Consider the following 19,881-nt stretch of genomic DNA (forward strand, 5'->3'; position numbering starts at 1 on the left):
TGTCATCTTTCTAAGTCGGCCGCCTGCTTAATTTTGCCAACAGATATACTGTTCATATTATAAATTCGCAAGTTGGCCAACTCAGTCATTTTCTGTAAAATTAATACTGACAAACATACGACAAGTTTCTCCTGTATAAAAAGAATTGTTTACAACATCTTTAAATCCACTCAGAGTCTCTAATTTTTCATATTTACGCTCAGAGTATTCAGTGTTCATTATAGGAAAGCAAAATGGTAATTACAATATATTTTGGATCCCTCTTGCCTTTCTCTCTTGAAGTGCTCTTTTCGGTTTGAAGTTACAAATGAACTGTTTAATCATATTAAATAATTCGACAACAACACATTTAGTGAAAATCTATTGCATAAATCCACTTTTAAAGTCATCAATTTTACTCCGACACAAACAACATATTCTAGAAAGAAATTAATATAAGTGAATGTCCTTTAGTTTCATTCATCGATAAGCGAGAAGGGTAATTTTTACGAAACATGATACAGCATAGTTGAAGATTTTGTATATTTTTGGTACTTTGAGACACCTTGACAAATAATCCAAAATTACAAGCAAAGACTGAAGTGGAACTACGAAAATTAGCGTTATATAAATATATATGGTGTTCTAAAAATGGCGCCTACGGACCGCAGAGCAATATTCTACAAGTCAAAATAAAGCAATTATTTGTATACCTTTCGAATCCTCGTCTGGAGACACGAATTGCACTATGTGGCAACGTCGCAAATAAAGAACCATAGAACAGATTTACTAATTTATCAAATAGTTACAACGATTCTTGGCAGATGTAACTAAAGTTGATATAAATTGATACTAGCATCACTTAATTAGTGTAGCAATTGATTTAACTGCTTGATGTATTTGTAGAGTGATGCTCATGGTTCCAAGTTAATCTGCGACGTTGCCGCATTGTGAAATTTTGACTCCCCATAGCGGCTGAAGGAGGCCTCGGAGTGCAAACCATCATATAATGTTTTCGCTTTATTTTGGCCTGTAGAATAGTGTTCTGTGGGCACTATTTTTAGAACCCCCGATATATATATATATATATAATTGCAAAGTCGGTAATTGTACAAATACTGCATCTTGCATCTTGATAAATAATTTTACAAGTAATATTTTGGAATCCACGCATCACACTTCATTAAATCATCAAAGAAAATTCGGTGGATTTGTGTTACGTCTGAGAGTTGATTTCAGTGTCTGAAAATAACATTTACATAACATACGCTTAACGATAAGCACCGTATTATTATACGGTTTATATTTTGCATGTTCTATGTAATGATGTGGGTGATTTTCTTACCCTATACAGTATTTTGAGGAGATTCTCCTGAACATAGTGTGGACAGGTGAATAACACAACGTAATATTTTCCTTGAGATATTTGCAATCATCATAGCATGGCTTCAAAAATTCTCCATATACAGAAATTAGAAAAGCACAATCACATAACTGTCTTTTTGCATTATATCGAAGAAAAAATATGTTCTCAATCCTTCTACTTACTTTTAACATTAGTTTCAAGACTTTCTAGACATCCTGTAGGAACACTTGCATTCTAAAATATTCGTCATAATGTATTCGATATCTTTGATATAAAAATGGCAAAGAAAAGATATAATTGTTAGTGGAACACAACTTCAAATAGTTTTGTTTATATACATTAACGAGAAGATTCCAGTTGTCTCATACACCTTCATTTTACTTTAATTTGGCAACTTAATGAATATTGGACGCAAAAATACTTGACAAAACTTCATGAACGCATTGCTGATATATGGATAAGAAAAATAAATTATGCCAACATGAATCCGGAAATGCTTATTTTCTGAGGTAATAAGGGTTTTGTAAAGACTTCCCAATTAAAAACGCAACGAAACAATAACAGAAAATAAATATGTTGAAATGACATATGAAATTTAAAAGCTTCAGTAGCAAAGACTCTGGACATGTACTATTCTCTACAAGGCAGTGGCGTCTATCGGGTAAAATGTCTGTATGATAAAGTATACAGAGTGGTCCAAAAGTAAGTACACAGTCCCGTACTGATCGGTCATGACATTTTATATCATTTACTTATTGTTATTCATACAGGTATTGACTTAGTTTCTTCCTTATCTATTCTTAATTTATTTTTACTTATACCTTAAGCTCGGAACAAACCAAGGCAAATAAATTCATTATTTTAATCAATTAAAATGTCGTACTTGATAGATGCATGTCTGTATACCTATTTTTTTGGCCACTCTATATGCAGGTCAAACAAAAAGGAATATTTGCACTAGAATAACTGAACACACTCGTACATCGAAATCTCGCAACCTGCAATAGTTGTCTGGTATGGCAACGCATCTTAGAGATTATAACCATAACATTGCAGATTCATGTTTAATAGAGAATCGATAAATCAAATAACTATACTACATCCATAAAGAGAAACTTATACTTAATTTAGATAGGGGACAAACAACTGTGATTTGGAGCAATCTTTTTACCACATACTTTCATCTGGAAATCAAGAAAACAGTAAACAGCAGTGAACAATGACAGTGAGTGACTATTTGCATGTGTTTAATTTTTGACAGAAGATCTGTGTTTTACATTTCTTAAGGCGGCAGACTACTACATATTTTTTCAAAAGCTAACAATTTTTTTTGCCCGTTTTTCGTAAGTGAAGAGAGATAATGAAATGTAACTTACCACAATAATAGATAATGTTATTCTACACCCCAAAATACGAATCGGAAGAGTTTTTAGTGTTGCCATCCATAGAAATTACAATGTGACCAGAATTTGAATTACCCAAAAATCTAGGTAGGGCCAGCGACTAGAAAAATGAACTCAACGGTAATTGATGACTTATCATGCTGTCTTTGTTTCTTGTTAACTACTTTTTAAATAATATTTGTCTTTATTTTGTAATAACTTACACAAGTTATTATAAAATAAATAAGTTATTACAAAATAAATATAAACATTATTTAAAAAGTGGTTAACAAGGAACAAAGGCAGCATAATAAGTCATCAATTACCGTTGAGTTCATTTTTCTAGTCGCTGCCTTAACCTAGGTTTTTGGGTAATTCAAATTCTGATCACATTGTAATTTCTATGGATGGCAACACTGAAAATTCTTCCGATTCGTATTTTGGGGTGTAGAATAACATTATCTATTATTGTGGTAAGTTACATTTCATTATCTCTCTTCACTTATGAAAAACGGGCAAAAGAAAAATGTTTAAGCTTTTTAAAAATATTTAGTAATCTGCCCCCTTAATCCTTTTTGTCCTCTTTCGCCCGTCCACATTCTTTTTTATGTTTTTAAATCCTCTATAAATTTTAAGAAGGCTAAAGATGGAAGAAGGTTCTTTCGAAATCACTTCTTACAAGTAGAAGAAAACTTTATTATTTTTTTTCGGTGAGTATTAGCCTTTTTGCTTGTTTCTTACTATGTACTACACATGTTCGTCACACATCTATTTAGAGGCTACTAATGACAAACATTTTATGTCATATATTTTGCATGTCCTATATAATGATGAAGGTGATTTTCTTACCCCATATATTACTTGGAGACGATTTTGCTGAACATACTGAAAAAATACTTTTGGGAAATTCCCTAAACTGGAACGACTGAAGTACCTTAAAGATTTAATTTTTACAACGTACTATAAATTTGATGTTACAGTTGTTCTATTTTTTATCTTTTTCTCAACGACTCAAACATAAAAATTCAATTAGTGTATTTTTTTTTTAAAAAAAAAAGATATAATTAATTTCAATATGTTCTTCGGGACCTACAGGACTGGATTAAAAATATCCAACAATTTATTAAAAACAATACCGGGAAAGTGGAGAAAAGACGCAATATATACCGAAAACTAAGCATTTCAGAAGTATGTTGACAACTTTTTTTTTTCTTTTTCTTATATGTATGTCAGGAATGCATTTCTATTGCTCTTCTACATGACTAACTTGAAATGAATCAAATTTCTCACTGAAGCAAGTTATATTTTAATTCAGTCACCGCTTATATTATAGTATTTTTGTCACCTAATAAAACCAAAAACAATAAAAGAACTGGTATATTCTCTTATTAATTAATAACGAAACTTATTTCTATTAACTGAAAATGGAACTTAAAATTTTTATAGAGTTTAATGGTCTGAAGAAAATAATACAATTGCATAGTCAAAAATTTGAAAAATAAATACTTATCCCAAAGATAGATTTTGTATGACTATCTATCAGAGGTACATTTCAATGCACTTTACAATAAAACAGTTCTAGGAAAATCCACATTTTGAGTCATTTCTGAAGAAGACGTTATTATCACAACTCAATTTTCGATACCTATTGTAAGAATACGAATTTACGTATAATCTTCCAGTCTTTCCATTCTTCTAGGTCAATGTAATCGCTGTGCAACCATCTGAACTGAAGTCTTCAGCAGTATTCTGTGCATAGTACAATAAATAAATTTACTACTAAATTGAAGGTACAGTGAAACTGTGCGTAATGTAATCTGTGCATAGGGGGGAAATGCTGCTTATCTCCATATTGCATAGTGTTGCATAGTGTGCAGAAAAGTCAAATATTCATATTGTTATTTGCTTCTTTAAAGTATCTATTCACGCAAGCATTTTCTATCACTGTAAAATTTACTAGCATTTGAGAGGTTGTACTTTCGCACGAGTCTTTTTGCTTTAACTACAGGAAAGAGAAGAGTCCACTGAGTACAAGAACATTTCAAAATTTGAACGCAATATGGTGATTGGGATCCACCTTAAATTTTAGGTCCACATCTCATATGACCTTGCTGCTGCTGAAAAGAGACGGTAACTTTAACAAATAAACAAACATACAAAGAGACGAGTACGATAAGTACTTTTTGAGGTTATTTACTTCCATGGTATCTTGCTTAGTATCGAAATGATTAAAAAAAAAAAATGTTGCACGATATCTTGCTTGGTTTTGAAATGATACGAAAAGAACTTGCACAATATGTTGTTAGGTTTTTCAATGATAATGATAATAAAAAAACTTGCACGATATTTTGTTTGGTTTTGAAATGATAAAAAGTTGCACGATCTTGCTTGTTTTTGAAATAATAAAAAAGTTTGCACAATATCTTGCTTGGTTTCGAAATTATGATAAAACTTGCTTGAATGCGAAATTATGGAAAAATTATGATACCAGTTCATGAGGTTGCTCTTTTCAAATGTGTTAATAATCTTGAAGGATTCCATCGAATGGTCTACTCACCATCCACTCCGGTTTATCCTCTACTCTGTCCAGGTCAAGATTAGAATGTAGGTAATTACAATTCTGATTAATTTGAAACTCACTAGGAACAAATCCGTTGACAATCTTTCGTTTCTGCAATGCTGAACCTGCAGGTAACTAACGCTATAATTAGGTAGTAATTATAACAAAGATCATGTCATGTGTGCACGCACGCCGACACACCGAATAGTCATGGAGATGTCCACCATACACTCAAGACTGTTCAAGACAAACTTAGGACTTACAATGAAGATCATACCTTGACCTTAAAACTGAAACGGTATTGTCTTCTCGTGCAATCACCTGTCTGAGGATGGCTTCTTGCTGTTTATTTTTGGAAGTTCTACAAACTGATTTCGATTAATTAACTTATTATTTCGTTATTAGCTGAAATGCCCGTTCTCCGCACATGGAGAATCGATTTAAGGAAAATATTTCAATTCACATCCCCAGCATCCTATATGACCACAAAGGAGGTATTTTAATATGTGAATTTTCATTAACGGATTTTTTCATCGTTGCTGCAGTTTAAATGTGTTTAAAAGTAAACGAAAAACGGTTTGCTATACAAACAATTTATCCACTGTCATTACATTTTGCCACGTATGTTAGAATTGGAATGCCTTTGCAAGAGACGTTTCCGCTCTCTAACAAACCTCTCGGGAAGCTAACGTGCTAAAAAACTAAGCTGGGTTTTGATTAACGTCAGCGGTCTAGGTAAGTCCTGCAGTGATCTAGGAAAAGTTTTACAGCGGTGTAGGAAAAGTTCTGCAGCGGTCTAGGAAAAGTTTTGCAATGGTCTAGAAAAAGTTCTGCAGTGGTCTAGGAAAAGTATGCCGCCAAACATCGTTAGATTTAATTTAATTTTTTATTGATCCATATGAAGTTCAATTACTTCCTGTTACTTGTCGCATATATTAGTATTGCTTATTACACGGAGATGCAAATCGGTACTACAAAATGACATTAGGCACAAGTTTTACTGTACCATCATGATTTCACCTTACCAAATGTTTATACAATAATATAATTTGGGCAATTAAAAACAATGCGTATTTTATGTACGCAATGAAAAAATCTTTTTAAAACAAAATTTGAGACATTTAAGAAACAATACAATTTCATCATTCCAACAAATTTCATTTATAAAAATTCATTCTAACACTTTTAGTAATATAATACTCACAAAATCAAATATTTACCACTTATCCTTACTTGTGCTCTATATGCAAATAAATTTCGAAATAATTACATACCAAAAAAGAACGAATAACAATAATCTTGCAAAACAAGAACATCTATCTCTTAACAACTTGAATTACTTCTAACACGAATCCCACAAGTAACTTAAAATTGTTGGCGATTTTACACGAACTTAGTATTAAGTTTGTTCTTCTGCATGCACAAACATATATATTTATAGGTATAATGCCCATTACATGAATCTTGAAAATGCCCCCACTTTTTCAGCCTCATTCAACAGTCTACGAAATGTTTTCAAAAATGCTTCCGCAGACAACAGACAACTATTTTACAGGTCAAAATAAATAAAAAATACTATATAATGGTATTCCCTCCGGGATTTCTTCAGGCGCTGGGGAAAAAACGTTATAGGTAAACTCTGAACCATTAGCCTAGCTTTACGAATCCATGAAGCAGTACCACTGATTCTTGCCAGATGGCAGTTCCACCCGATAAACGGTAATACAAATCTCATCTATTAACAAAAGTACAAACTGCGTCAAGAAAAGTCACATCTTTAGCAATTAGGGTATCTGTGTTTGTTTGCTCCCCTGTTAGCAAGTGACTGTATTTATTGCTATTCATATACATAACTTATAACGATGCTGGTAATAGATGGAACGGGTATCAAGGTCTAACGACTTTAACTGGAAATAATTTATGTAAAGGCGTATGTTAATGCTATAGCCCAAAATTTATCTACGATATTGCCACATGGTGAAATTTTTGATTGGCCGCACCGTCTGCCCTCCCCATTGTATAAAATTTTTGCTTTCTTCGACCTGTAGAATAGTTTTCTGTGATCCATGGGTGCCATTTTTGAAACACCCGATATATTTGTAGCAATAATTACAATATGTCACTTTACCCCGAGAAGGGAAGGCCTTAACCTTTTCCGAAACGTAAACAAATCTATATTTTTCTAAATTATTTCATTAGCCACTCCACTTCATATGTCACATTTCAAATAATCATTACAAAACACATGACTAGCTATGCTGCAAATAAATACCTGAAATACTCAATTGTAAAGTAGTATTCATGAGAGGCGCCAATTTTACGTACTAAATGAAGCCCTTCGTTATCTCTTAAAAATCACATGCAGTTCTGAAACAAATGTTCTTAATGTTTCATCATCACAATTAATGAAGAAAAAACACTGTGCTTCTAGCGAGTTCAACTTCGTACGCTGTTTCGGATGCTGACTGCAAAATTCTGGTTATCGTTTGCTAGGAAAATTAATGCCATTGATGGCCTGGGATATCCTCGTCAGTGATTGACTGAGATCTACAATTTGTTCCCCTTCGCAAATTGGTCGACTTTGGCAGTGCGGACTTCAAGGATGTAAAATTAGACAAATTTGTCATTAATCACCATGTCAAACATTTTTTGTCAACCAATCAGAGCCATGACTAATTGATTCGAAAGATTCACATGACTTGATGACCGGAAAAAAATTAATGAAATTACGCAATGCTGTAACAACCGTTACACACGTCTTGCGGTTAGAAACTATTAATTGTAGATGGACTCATGAAACAATATGCAAAGAGAATGCTGACAATAAAGTCTTAACGATTTCAGCAACGCGTCTTTGAGCTCTATTCCAGCCAATCAACGATGAAGAATTTTTTCCAACCAGTGATTAGGACATTTAAGATAATCACAAACACAGAATAGAAGGTTGAGCTCCTTTATCAAGAGGACCCCTTGCTAATATTTTTATTTATATGTCTATCCACTTCATTTTTTTGAGAGTATGAAAAGGCAGAGAATTCACGCTTTTTATAGAACCGAAAACTTCAGTTATTCGAAGTAAAATTGACGCCTTTTTTCTTGTATTTTTGAAATTATCAAAAGGCCAAAATTTTAAATTGAGAACAAAGCGCTCAAGAAACTGCTATAAAATAATGTGGTAAGCTTTTCAACCAATTTATTTACTGCTCAATTACAAGCCATAACCCTATGAAACAACATAACTTGGTCATTAATTTAAGTCTCAGTTTTCAGCATGAATTAAGAGGTCGTACTTTGATCATAGCCTATGCTTCAGTTGCAAGAATGATGACATACCCTGATCCTGATTTATGTCTATGTTATAAGTTAAGACGTCACAATTTGTGTCGCAGGTGTAAGCATAATTTAAGATGTTAAAACTTGATGATTTAGGGCACGATGATCATGACTCATGTCTTAGTTGTGAGCATGATAAGATTGCACAACTTGATTGTGACTGTCTCAGTTATGAGCATGAATTAACGTGTCATACCTTGATCATAACATATGCCTCAGTTGTAAGCACGATAAAATTGCATAATTTGATCGTGACTGTCTCAGTTATAAATATGAATTAATGCGTCATAGCTTCATCATAACATATGTCTCAGTTGTAAGCATAAGATTGCATAATTTAATCATGACTGTCTCAGTTATAAGCATGAATTAAGGTGTAACAGCTTGATCATAATATATGAGTCAATTGTAAGCATGATTTACGCGATATCAGATCTGGAATACACATATATCTCAGGTGAAGCTTACTTAGGACGTCGTAATTCACATTCAGTTATAAACATAACTTAAGATAGGTAACTTCATCATGACAACTGTCTCCGTTATAAGCACAATTTAAGAAAACCGACAGTTACTATTCGAAATATTTCAGTTGCAGAGCGCCATGTTCTTCAAATTTTAATTCTGGCTTATGTATTACCATTGTTTTGAACAAAATGAAAAAATACCTCCAAAGGTTCGTGTTGCCATTCAGCACATCTGGCATATCTGATAAATTATTTCTACCACTTACGTTTTGGAGAAATACCGGGCACATCCCTTGTGTCTGACCTAATTCTAAAACTGTCTCAACTAAACTTATTTATATCATGGCAGGTTTAGACTATGACGAAAAAGAGATATCTATAATATTTGCGCCTTTTAAAAGAGAGAATTTCTTAACGAAATATAGAGATGAAGAAATAACTAGGTTTTAGTTGTTACTGAAATATTATCTTTAAAATACACACCTTCAACGCAAAAGTTTTAGGTACCTTATATTTATATATATATATATATATATACTATATATATAAAAAACGAAGCATTCACATCACATCACAGGCTGTCATATCCGCATCAGCATAAAATAACCACATCACTGATCGATCATCAAAAGACGTAAAACATTATTTTGAAATATTTTGTATGAGAAAATATTTGGCCGCGAGAACTTTATAAATGATATGGAAGAAAAAGAATCCTGATGGCACATGCCCTTGTTACGTAACGAGCACAATCTTTTATTTTTCCCCTTTTACCAATGTACGTAAATATTGTATTGTTTGTATCTTTTCCATGAAGTATTATCACCTGTACGAAGCACAATATTTCTATATATATAATATCTTTTTATATAAAATGAATAAAGGTGAGCACTCAAGTCTCGAACCACGTTTCATTAATACAAATTACTTGTTACTGTTGTAGAAACAAACTCACTACTAGCACTGCCAACAAAAACGCTGTCCTAGAGCTGTTTTTATTTTTATTATTAATAAACTAGTTTTTATAGTTCACTGTTCTTTATTTTTATCCCTGCTTCGTCCTCCAAATGCAAAGAACGTGAAACCTTTGTACAAACCTCACATCGTGACCTTCGACCTCGCCTGAAAAAAAATTGTATATAAAAAAAAAGTTTTTCAAACACTATTTACAACGTTTTTATTTTATTATATTTTTTTGCAGGGGAGGTTATAGATCCACTTGTGACTGTCATACAAAGAACAGCAGCAGCCTGTTATTACTTTATATATATATTGAATGGTTTCCGAACTAACTAGAGTTGCACTGTCTACAGAAAAAACGAACTTCCTAGAAGTTTTGCTGTCTCTTGCGTTTCTGATCCATTGCATCTAGGATGGGCTGACGCTTGGTCTGATACCTTCTTCTTAGTTCGTCGATTTCTCGTTCCATTTCTGCGTCGAGATTGGCCATTCGCTGTTGCAGCTCTTCATAGCTTAGGAACTTCAGCTAATGGACAAAAAGAAAGAAAAAGAAATTTAAAATTTGGATCTATCATGTTTTAGCATATGAGAAAAGAAAGCTCAGCTAATGGACAAAAACGAAGAAATAAAATTTTACAAAAAATTGAAATTTTGAGTATTTTGTGTTTACTATGTGAGACAAGACAGCGCAGCTAATGGACAAAATGAAAGAAAACGTAAATTAAAATTTTGAGTCTATTGTGTTTATAATGTCGGACACGACAGCGCAGCTAATGGACATCAAGGATGAAATAAAACAACAATCAGAATTTTGGGTGTATCGTGTTTATAACTGGAGACAAGAGAGCTCAGCTAATAGACAAAAAGGAAGAAATAAAGCAAAAATTAAAATTTTGGGTCTGTCGTGTTTATAATGTGAGACAAGAAACAGGTTAATGGACAAAAACGAAGAAATTAAAAAAAAAAAAATGAAATTTTGGGTTTATTGTGTTTGTCATGCGACATAAGAAAGTGCAGCTAATGAACAAAAAGAAAGAAAACAAAACTTTAAATTTTGAGTTTGTCGTGTGGTTATGCGAGAACAACAAAGCGCAGCTAATGAACAAAAGAAAGAAAGAAAACAAAAATTAAAATTTTGGGACTATTGTGTTTGTCATGCGAGACAAGAAAGCACAGCTAATGGACAAAGAGAAGAATAAGAAAATTTTTAGTCTACCGTGTTTGTCATGTGAGACAAGAAAGCGTAGCTAATGGACAAAAAGGAAGAACTAACATAAAAATTAAAATTCTGGATCTATCTTGTTCGTCATACGAGGCAAAAAAAGCCCATGTTATTTTCTTTTTAATTTATCCTAACTGTCTAGATAAATGGAATATAAAATGGAATATAAAATTATTTTATTTTGGATTTTATAACAAAGCTTATTGCAGTTTTTCGCTGGTGCTGCAGATTCATCACACTAGCTGTCTCAAACCAGGAAACAAAAATATACACACAAATTTCTTCACAAGCAAAACATTCTTTAACTAGGACAAGCTGTGATATGCAGATATTGCAAATTCAAGATAGGATATAAAAATGCGAGTAAGACTAAAAACAGAGAGGTAATGTATGCAGACCATGAAGGAAAACGAAAGAATAATGAATCGAATTGCGACAGGTCATTACACAGTTGAATTAATCCCAACGACATACACAGTTCAATTACAAAAAATAATCTTTGAGTTTAACGTCCCACGATTATGCCCTTTAGGATAGAGACTATGATTAACACGTAATGATGGAAAAATTGGTGGAATGAGAAAGAAAAAGGAAACGAGAATATCCCGAGAAAACCCACGGGCACGATGTTGTCCACCACAAACTTACTTGGCCAGGAATAGAACCCGCGACCCCACGCACCAGAGGTAAACGCTCTACCACTGAGCCACCGTTCCTCGCAAATCTGACCAAAGCAAGTCATTTTTAATAACAGTTATAGTTTCGGCAAGGTATCATAGCCTTCGTCAGACACATTATCATGAGCGGTATTCATGTAGAAGTACCTCCGATTCTGAAAAGGAGGATGAACTGTTGGAAAGACAGAAGAAGGAAGGAGATATCTAACCGAAAGCAGATGGCTTTCTTAAGAAAATGTTAAAGTTTGAAGAACTGAAGATAGTTAAGAAAGGTGAAAACGTGAAACAAGAAGATACAAACAAGTAGTGTCAATTATCCGCTTCGTTGCGTTAAAATAAGAAAAAAATAGTTATATGTTCCGTCAGTTGGTCACTTTTTACTATTACAGAAGTGCTTTCTGATAGACGGTGCTTTTTGCCTTGCCAATCATTTTCGATTTATATATATATTCCCTCCCCCAAGTTGTGGGAGTGAATTTGGATTTAAACAGCATCAGAAGTGTCACTGTTCATCTCAGCGACTCCGAAAACTATGGATTCGGCACTAATATTGGGCATTTTCGATCATTTTTATATCTCCCCCTCCTCTAAGTTACACCGTCAAAGTGAAATGATAAAAAACATCCTAGGCCCGAAACTCATCTATGTTGAAAATCTGATTGAGATCGGGTCGGGCAGTTCAAGAGTTATTAAGTCACAAACATAGCCACTTTCATTTCTCTATACATAGATTGGTGAGGAAAGCAGAGAAACAGCTTAGATGGAATTTAATTAGAGAAAAAGCGAGGGAAGTTCAAAAAATAAGAGAGTAACAAAAACGATTTAAAAAAAGACAAAGAAATTGAAGCCAAAGAAGTTTCAAAGCTGGAATGAACAGTTCGATTAATATATAGCCGGCTGCGGGACGATTTCACTTTTTTTTCTTTCTGTCAATAAATAGAATGACTGGTTTTATACAGTGAAAGCTGAAGAAACCATCTTTCAGATAGTATAATACATGTGTATTATAAAAAATAGTTATTTTATTTTTTTAATTTTAAAGGAGATTTAGGATTTAGATTTCTAGACTTTCGGCATTTAGGGCCATTTAGCCCTTCACGATTGGAGGGATGACATCCCTCGGCGAGCACGCAATCCGGGAAAAGGGAAGGAATAAAGAATTGGGGAAGGAAGGAAACAGCCTGGGACCTATAAGTTAGGTACCACCCCGGCATTTGCCTGGTGTGAATGAGGAAAACCCAGGAAAACCTCATTCAGGGTGGCTAGCCTGAAAAAGCGTGTTACACTTTTTCGACCGAGTGACCCCACCGGGAATCGACCCGGGACCGCTCGCACCTCTTTAATTTTAAAGTTTAACGTCCTATGTTTATGCACCGATGTTAAGGAAAACGATGATAGTAAGATGACTGATAATGATGGAATGACGAAATTAATTAAGAGGAAACAGGAGAACGCAAAGAAACCGCATATACATGGAGTTTGTCGACCATAAAGCCCACTTAACGGGAGCTATGATTGAAGCAGATACTCCACGCACCAGAGGTGAGCGCTCAATCGCTGAGCCATAGTGGTCCTTTGTAATAATAGTATATCAGTGGATTAAGTTTGTAGCATGTAACATCGAGTATGTCGAATTCATCATCAATACGATTGGTGGTAAGTATTGATTTCCGCTTAACTACAAGTAGACTGTGATGTGTTAAAAAAATAAAAATAAAAAAAAATATGCAAGTCTGACTCATACTTCATTGTCACACTCTAAAACAATACCCTTATACCAATACATTTAAATACGTGTCATCTAAGTTTTATAGAACCCACAGCACCAGTTTGGAATAACAACTAAGTATTATTTCTACTTAAGATTGATTCTGCAGATCTTAGCTCAGTGAAACTGACTATTAATTTCAAAGGATTTACGGCATATGGTGTATAGCCGATACAGTGTCTGGAATAAATAACCAAAATCTGAGGTACCCACTGACCGCGTAGCAATAACAGTTGGTACGATTACACGAAGCAAGAAAGAGCATAGGTAATGAACAGGAGTAAAAGCATACTTGTTTATATACAGGGTGGCCCAAAAGTAGGTATACACTATAGTACTGAATTTTATATCACTTCTTATTGTTATCCATCAGGTAGAGTTAGTTTCTTTATTATTTGTTTTTAATGTTTTTTAACTTACATCTTAAGCTCGGAAGAGCCGAAGCAAATAAATCCATAAACTAGAATATTATACTTGATCAATGCAGGGGTGTATACCTACTTTTGGGCCACCCTATATAACATTGAACTACTACAGAAGGAAGGGGACTGAAGTACAGAGTCAGCTAGATAAGCGAAGTAGTTAAAAAAATATGGATATATCGGATGTAACAGGAAGTCCGGTGTCATACGGCAACTCGGTTACATGTTAAAAAATCAGTTTAACGTCCCACTATTATGTGACTAAGGAAAACGATGATTAGGGCAAGTGAATTATGATGGAAGAACTGGTGGCGAGAGACAGTGGGACGAAACGGGAATACCCTGAGAAACCCCAAGGACACGATCTTGTCCATCACAAACTTACTTGGCCGAGATCGAAAAAATGAAATTTTTGAGTTTTATGTCCCACGGTTATGCCGGTTAGGCTAAAGGAGACGGTGATGATTAGTAATGAATGAATTGGTGAAATGAAGAAAGTGGCAGGAAACGGGAGAACCCCGAGGAAACCCACGCACGCGGCGTTTATCCACCACAAAGTTCACTTGGCGGGGGCTTGGATCGAACCCGGGACCCCAAGCACCTGAGGTGAACGCTATTGGCCGAGATCGAACCAGGGACGCTACGCACAAAAGGTACACGCTCTACCATTAAGCTACCTGCAAAGATACTAGAAAGTGGAAAGAGCGGGAAGTTGTTGGTTTCCAATCTAAAATGGCGGAATTTTTCCAATCGCGCCAATCGTTTGAGGTTTACACTAGTAAGGCGCTCTACGTTAAGTGGAAAAGCAAAGTTTCCAGTTCAGTAGGTTGTTCTAACGGAACATAAGAGCACGCAAAATAACGCAACACGACACGACACGACAAACTGAACCACTATTACTGCAATCCTGATGGAGTTTTCCTACTTATATAAAAATAATTAAATGTGTGTATTTATTTATTAATAAGATTTCAGATTTACTACTAAGCGGCTAGCGTACGCACCTTTGGCGTGGGAGACCCGGGTTCGATTCCAGGCGGGAGCTCATGTAGTTCGGATTCCACGTTAATCAGTAGGTCCACGTCTCATATAGCCTCGCTGCTCAATGGAACGTAAAACTCAAAATCAACTCAACTCAACTACTCAACTTTTTTTTTTTTTTTTCACTGGAAATAATTATACGATGTCTACCTAAACTTTTGTTTTCAAACTCTACAATTTTCCAAATCTACTTGGCTCTTTATAAGATTCAATCCCCGCAATAAGAACATTTCTCATGATCCTAATCTTATAATTTTTTCAATATTGAAAAATAAATAAACAAAAATAAAAGCTCCATATAATATTTACCGAATATATATTTGTTGCTCATTGTAAAACTGGAGTATAACGTGGCTATTTAGTAGAAAAAAAAAGTTCCATGGTGAACAAGAACTTCTTATATTTATATGTTTGTATCTCACAAAATTATGTAGATATTACAATGAATCTTGTTTTCCTGTATCACATATACCGTTCACGGTTTTTGTATTTATTTCTTATCTTTTTTGTTTTCCAGAGTATCTACTAAATGATTGTTTGTTAAATGCCATTTTTTTTTTTTTTTTTTTTTTTTACAGGTTCTATCAGGTCTGTATTTTTTAAACAAAGGTTGTTATTGTTAATAACTCCCTACAAGAAGGCAAGTTGAATAAACTGTCCCGTAACTAACACAAGCAAGCACAGTTCTCACCTTTGTCATGTGATTCACATCCCTTGGTAGTAGTAACTTTTTGTTTATTACATGAAGGAGTTCTAAAAAAATATTTAAATTCTAAGCATATGTTAATTTATATGATTTCATGTTACTGCATGTTACTGGAAGTGACCAGTTACTGATCATACAATGGAACATCATTGTTAATTCACTGAAAGTAGAAGAATAGAAGTAGTAAAGCAGAAATAGAGAAATTACGAATTACAGATTAAAATATTCATGGATTCACAATTAATTTTTTTTAACCCTTTTAAGATCTTATGGTAGTATCTTTATTATTCGACCAAAAAGTACTAAAAAAGATTTTTTTTTTTTTTGGTTTTGCAAGCATGGAGGCATTGTAGAACACGTTACGTGTGGGTTTACGCCTCTCTGTGTCGACACATATGGGTGATGACGTCACAACTTATTTTTTTCGTTAGGCCTATTTTTACTATTTTTTTGGCGGGCTTACTTTTGCACCTAGAAAATTGAAATTTTGCACACACTTATGGAATTCAGTGTATCTCTTAGTATTCTTCAGATTGTTTTCAACTCTCACACATGGGGGTCTAGAAGGACAAAGAGGATTTAGAAAAAAAAAAATCCCTTTCTTCGTGATTTTACGCGCCTCAGATACATGATGGAGACATGTGAATGGTACCGTTTGAAAGGCTGTTCCATTCTAAAGAGAATGAGGTACGAACCATGATCCTAGGATAAATAGGGATGTCGCAGGAAATTTTGCCCTGAGATCCTGGTTATGTAGGCATCTGGGATATTGGGGCGATATCCTTAGCAAATTGGTAAATATTTTTTCCCGTCCTTACATTTCAAGATAGGAATTTGAAATTTTGTACACACATTCAGTACACCCCATAGCATTTTTCAGTTGATTTTTGAGATCTGTGCATTAACACAGAGGGGGAAGGGGGGCAGAGGGGTAAAAAGGTAAAAAAAAAAAAAAAAAGGATTTTTTCCACCAAAATTCGCTATTTCCCTCCTCAGGGACATGATAGGCTCATATGAATGGTACCGTTTGAAAGGCTACTCTATTCTGAAGAGAATGAGGTACAAAACATGACCCAAGGATGAATAGGGATGCCTCAGGAAATTTTTATACTACATCCGGGTCTTTTCGGGTCATCTGGGGCATTGTGGGGATGCTCTTAGCTCATTTGTAAATATTTCTTCCCGTCCTTACTATTCAAGATAGAAGCTTGAAATTTTGTACACACATTAAGTATACCGCTTAGTATTTTTCAGCTGATTTTGAGATCTGTGCGTTAACATGGAAGGGAGGGAGGGGGTTAAAATTTTGAAAAAAAAAAAAAAACTCAGAAAAAATCTCGATTTCTCTCAAAATTTCACGCCTCAGGAACATGATAGGGAAATGTGAATAGTGCCGTTTGAAAGGTTGCTCTATTATAAAAAACACGAGGTATGAACCATGATCCTACGATAAATAGCAATGAAGCAGTACCTGCTTAACTAAAAGTCTTTAATTTATCTTTCTTTAAAAAAAGCAGGATTTTAAAAGGGTTAAGCACAACTAGGTTAAGCCTGGGTCTACACGTAACATCTAGAAGTCCTTGAACCGAAAGAAGCAACCCTAGATTCCTAAGTTACTTTCGTACTTTGCGCTTCTACAATAACATTGTAACAAAAATAATATGTTAAGATCGGAGCTTTCTGAGCACATTTTCTACGTTTCTTATTGATTTAAAATTAATTTTCTTCGTGCATTTATTTCAAACTTTACCAAAAGTAGTGGCCGCGTTGGCTCAGTGGTAAAGCGTTCACTTCTGGTGCATGGGGTCCTTAGTTCGATCCCAGATCGCGCCAAGTGAGCTTTGTGGTAGACAAATACCGTGTGCGTGGGTTTTCTCGGCTTCTCCCGTTTCCTCCCACTTCATTCATTTCTCATCATCACCGTCTCCTTTAGCCTAGCCGGAATAACAGTGGGACGTAAAACTTAAAGATTTCATTTGATTTCACTTACCAAAAGTAATTACTTAAAACTGTAACTTTTTAGAAAAATCGAGGTTTCTGGTTTTATTCCAGGCTCACTCCAGGTTTTCCAAGTACAAAAGTATATTCCAGGCTAATTCTAGGTTTTCAAGGCTTTCCGGTAACAGGTCAGATCAGTAGACATACTGCACATATGACTAGTCGATAGACCATGAGGAGAGTTAATTTTTACAAGATGTATTGCCATTGCAATCTATTCTACACACACATAACAATGATTAGTATCTGTATTAGTCATCTCGAGAATAATTAGTATTTGTATTAATCAAGGGACATCTAACCACAGAGAGAAGAAAGTTATGTACAAAAGAAATGAATTCAAACTAGCTGTAAACTCACAAATTCAAAGTCTCCATCGACAAATGCCCGCTGGAACTTTGCAGGGTTTTCGTGACGAGGACTAGGCGTTGCAGGGCTTCCAGGCACAGCCCCAGAGATCTGATTTAATTGTCGCTGAAGGTGGTTCTGAAATCGCTGCTGCTCTTCCACAGACAACGGCGGAGGTTGGTGTTGGGTGATTGGAGACTGCTGCTGGTGATTTGTCTGCTGCTGCTGCTGTTGGTGGTGCTGCGGCGAGTTAGTTGGCGTCTCTTGATTCTGATTAACAGGTTTCTGTGGTTGTTGACCATTACCCTTTAATAAATTAAGTAAATAAAATAAGAAACATAGTTAATTACACTAATTTACACATGTTTACTCATAATCTCACATGTTTAAAAGTTAAAGAAATGTTAATTTCGGCAGCTCATTCGCGATACAGGTCTCTATGACTGCGATAACACGAAGAACATCAGGAATAGGAGACACACGTAATCAGTGAATTGTAGTTTTCGGAGAATACAGCGCATATCGATTATAACCCGAGAGAACACATGTGAATGATATAATGCGCGATCGGATCCTCACCTGATTAGAAATGAGGCAAAGTCAACAGGGTGTGGTTCGGGACTTATATGTTCCTCGCAATTCAGTGTCACGACTATGGAATCCTTTTCTGGTTGGTTGGAACATTAAAAAGCAGTATGTCGTCGTCGCGCAACAACACCGCATAAAGGTATCTGGTCTTAAATGCCCGACGAAGACCAACGAGCACAGTAGATGCCCTAGCTCGAGATTTTGCAACTGCTTCTGGGACCCATATATCACGTCAAACTGTACACCAGCGTATACACGAATCCACATTGTATATACACCGACCTGCTAGATGAATTCCCATCACACAACAGACACGCCTACAGTGATCTAAAACAATGGAGTACTGCACTCTGCAGTCACGATTTAGTTTGGAGAGTGACTTTCACCGTCCGTTTGTTTGGAGGGCACCAGAACACATTACTACTACTAAAATATAGTTGAAAGGGACAGGTATGGAGGACTTCGTATCATGGTACGGGGTGGCATCTTGTTACGAGCCCGTATACCACTTCGTGTATTTCAACAGCGGACGAAAACAATTGAGATCTACAGAAATGTCAACTTTGAACAGAAGTTCGAATGTTTCGTGGTATATATGGTCCCGAATTTCGATTTATAGATGATAATGCATGTCCATATAGAGCACAGTTGTTGCAGGGTTACATGCAACATGAAGATATCACCCATCTCGGATGGCCAGCGCGGTTACCGGAACTCAATTTCATTAAATATGCTTGGGATGAACTCGGGCGACGAATTGGAGCCTTAATGCCTCCACCACAGTCAATTGCTGAACTGCCATGCAAGAGCAGGATGCTTTACCACAGGATCTGCTCGATGGTCTAATCCGTAGTAAGCAAGAAAGGAAATGCACGAGAAATCTTTCCAAATTCTGGGAATTATATTTTTAATTACATTAACTTCAGTATAATTCAGAGAAATTTCTTCAGTTTTCGAAAGAGAAAATTGCTCACGGGACACAGATGAGACGAATAAGGGAATAATTCCCAACGAATCTTTAAAACCTCCTTGATTCGGTGAGCAATATGTGGTAAAGCACTTTC

The 19,881-nt window shown here is 35.1% G+C and overlaps 1 protein-coding gene across 6 annotated transcripts in view; it reads right to left on the reverse strand.

The window, feature by feature from the left end:
- Positions 1-4,158: 4,158 nt before the first annotated feature.
- hpo (serine/threonine-protein kinase hippo) overlaps positions 4,159-19,881 on the reverse strand; it is a 329,614-nt gene continuing 313,891 nt past the window's right edge. For all 6 annotated transcript variants that reach the window (XM_081755380.1, XM_081755379.1, XM_081755381.1 and 3 more), the window contains 2 exons: positions 18,242-18,535; positions 4,159-10,573 (listed from right to left, as the gene is read on the reverse strand). In XM_081755380.1, coding sequence (XP_081611506.1) covers positions 10,415-10,573; positions 18,242-18,535 — 453 coding nt within the window. In that variant the 3' untranslated portion in view covers positions 4,159-10,414. The remainder of the gene's footprint in view (positions 10,574-18,241; positions 18,536-19,881) is intronic.

This window comes from Thermobia domestica, chromosome 4 (assembly GCF_964235325.1).
Source record: "Thermobia domestica chromosome 4, izTheDome1.hap1.1, whole genome shotgun sequence".
Lineage (NCBI taxonomy): Eukaryota > Metazoa > Arthropoda > Insecta > Zygentoma > Lepismatidae > Thermobia > Thermobia domestica.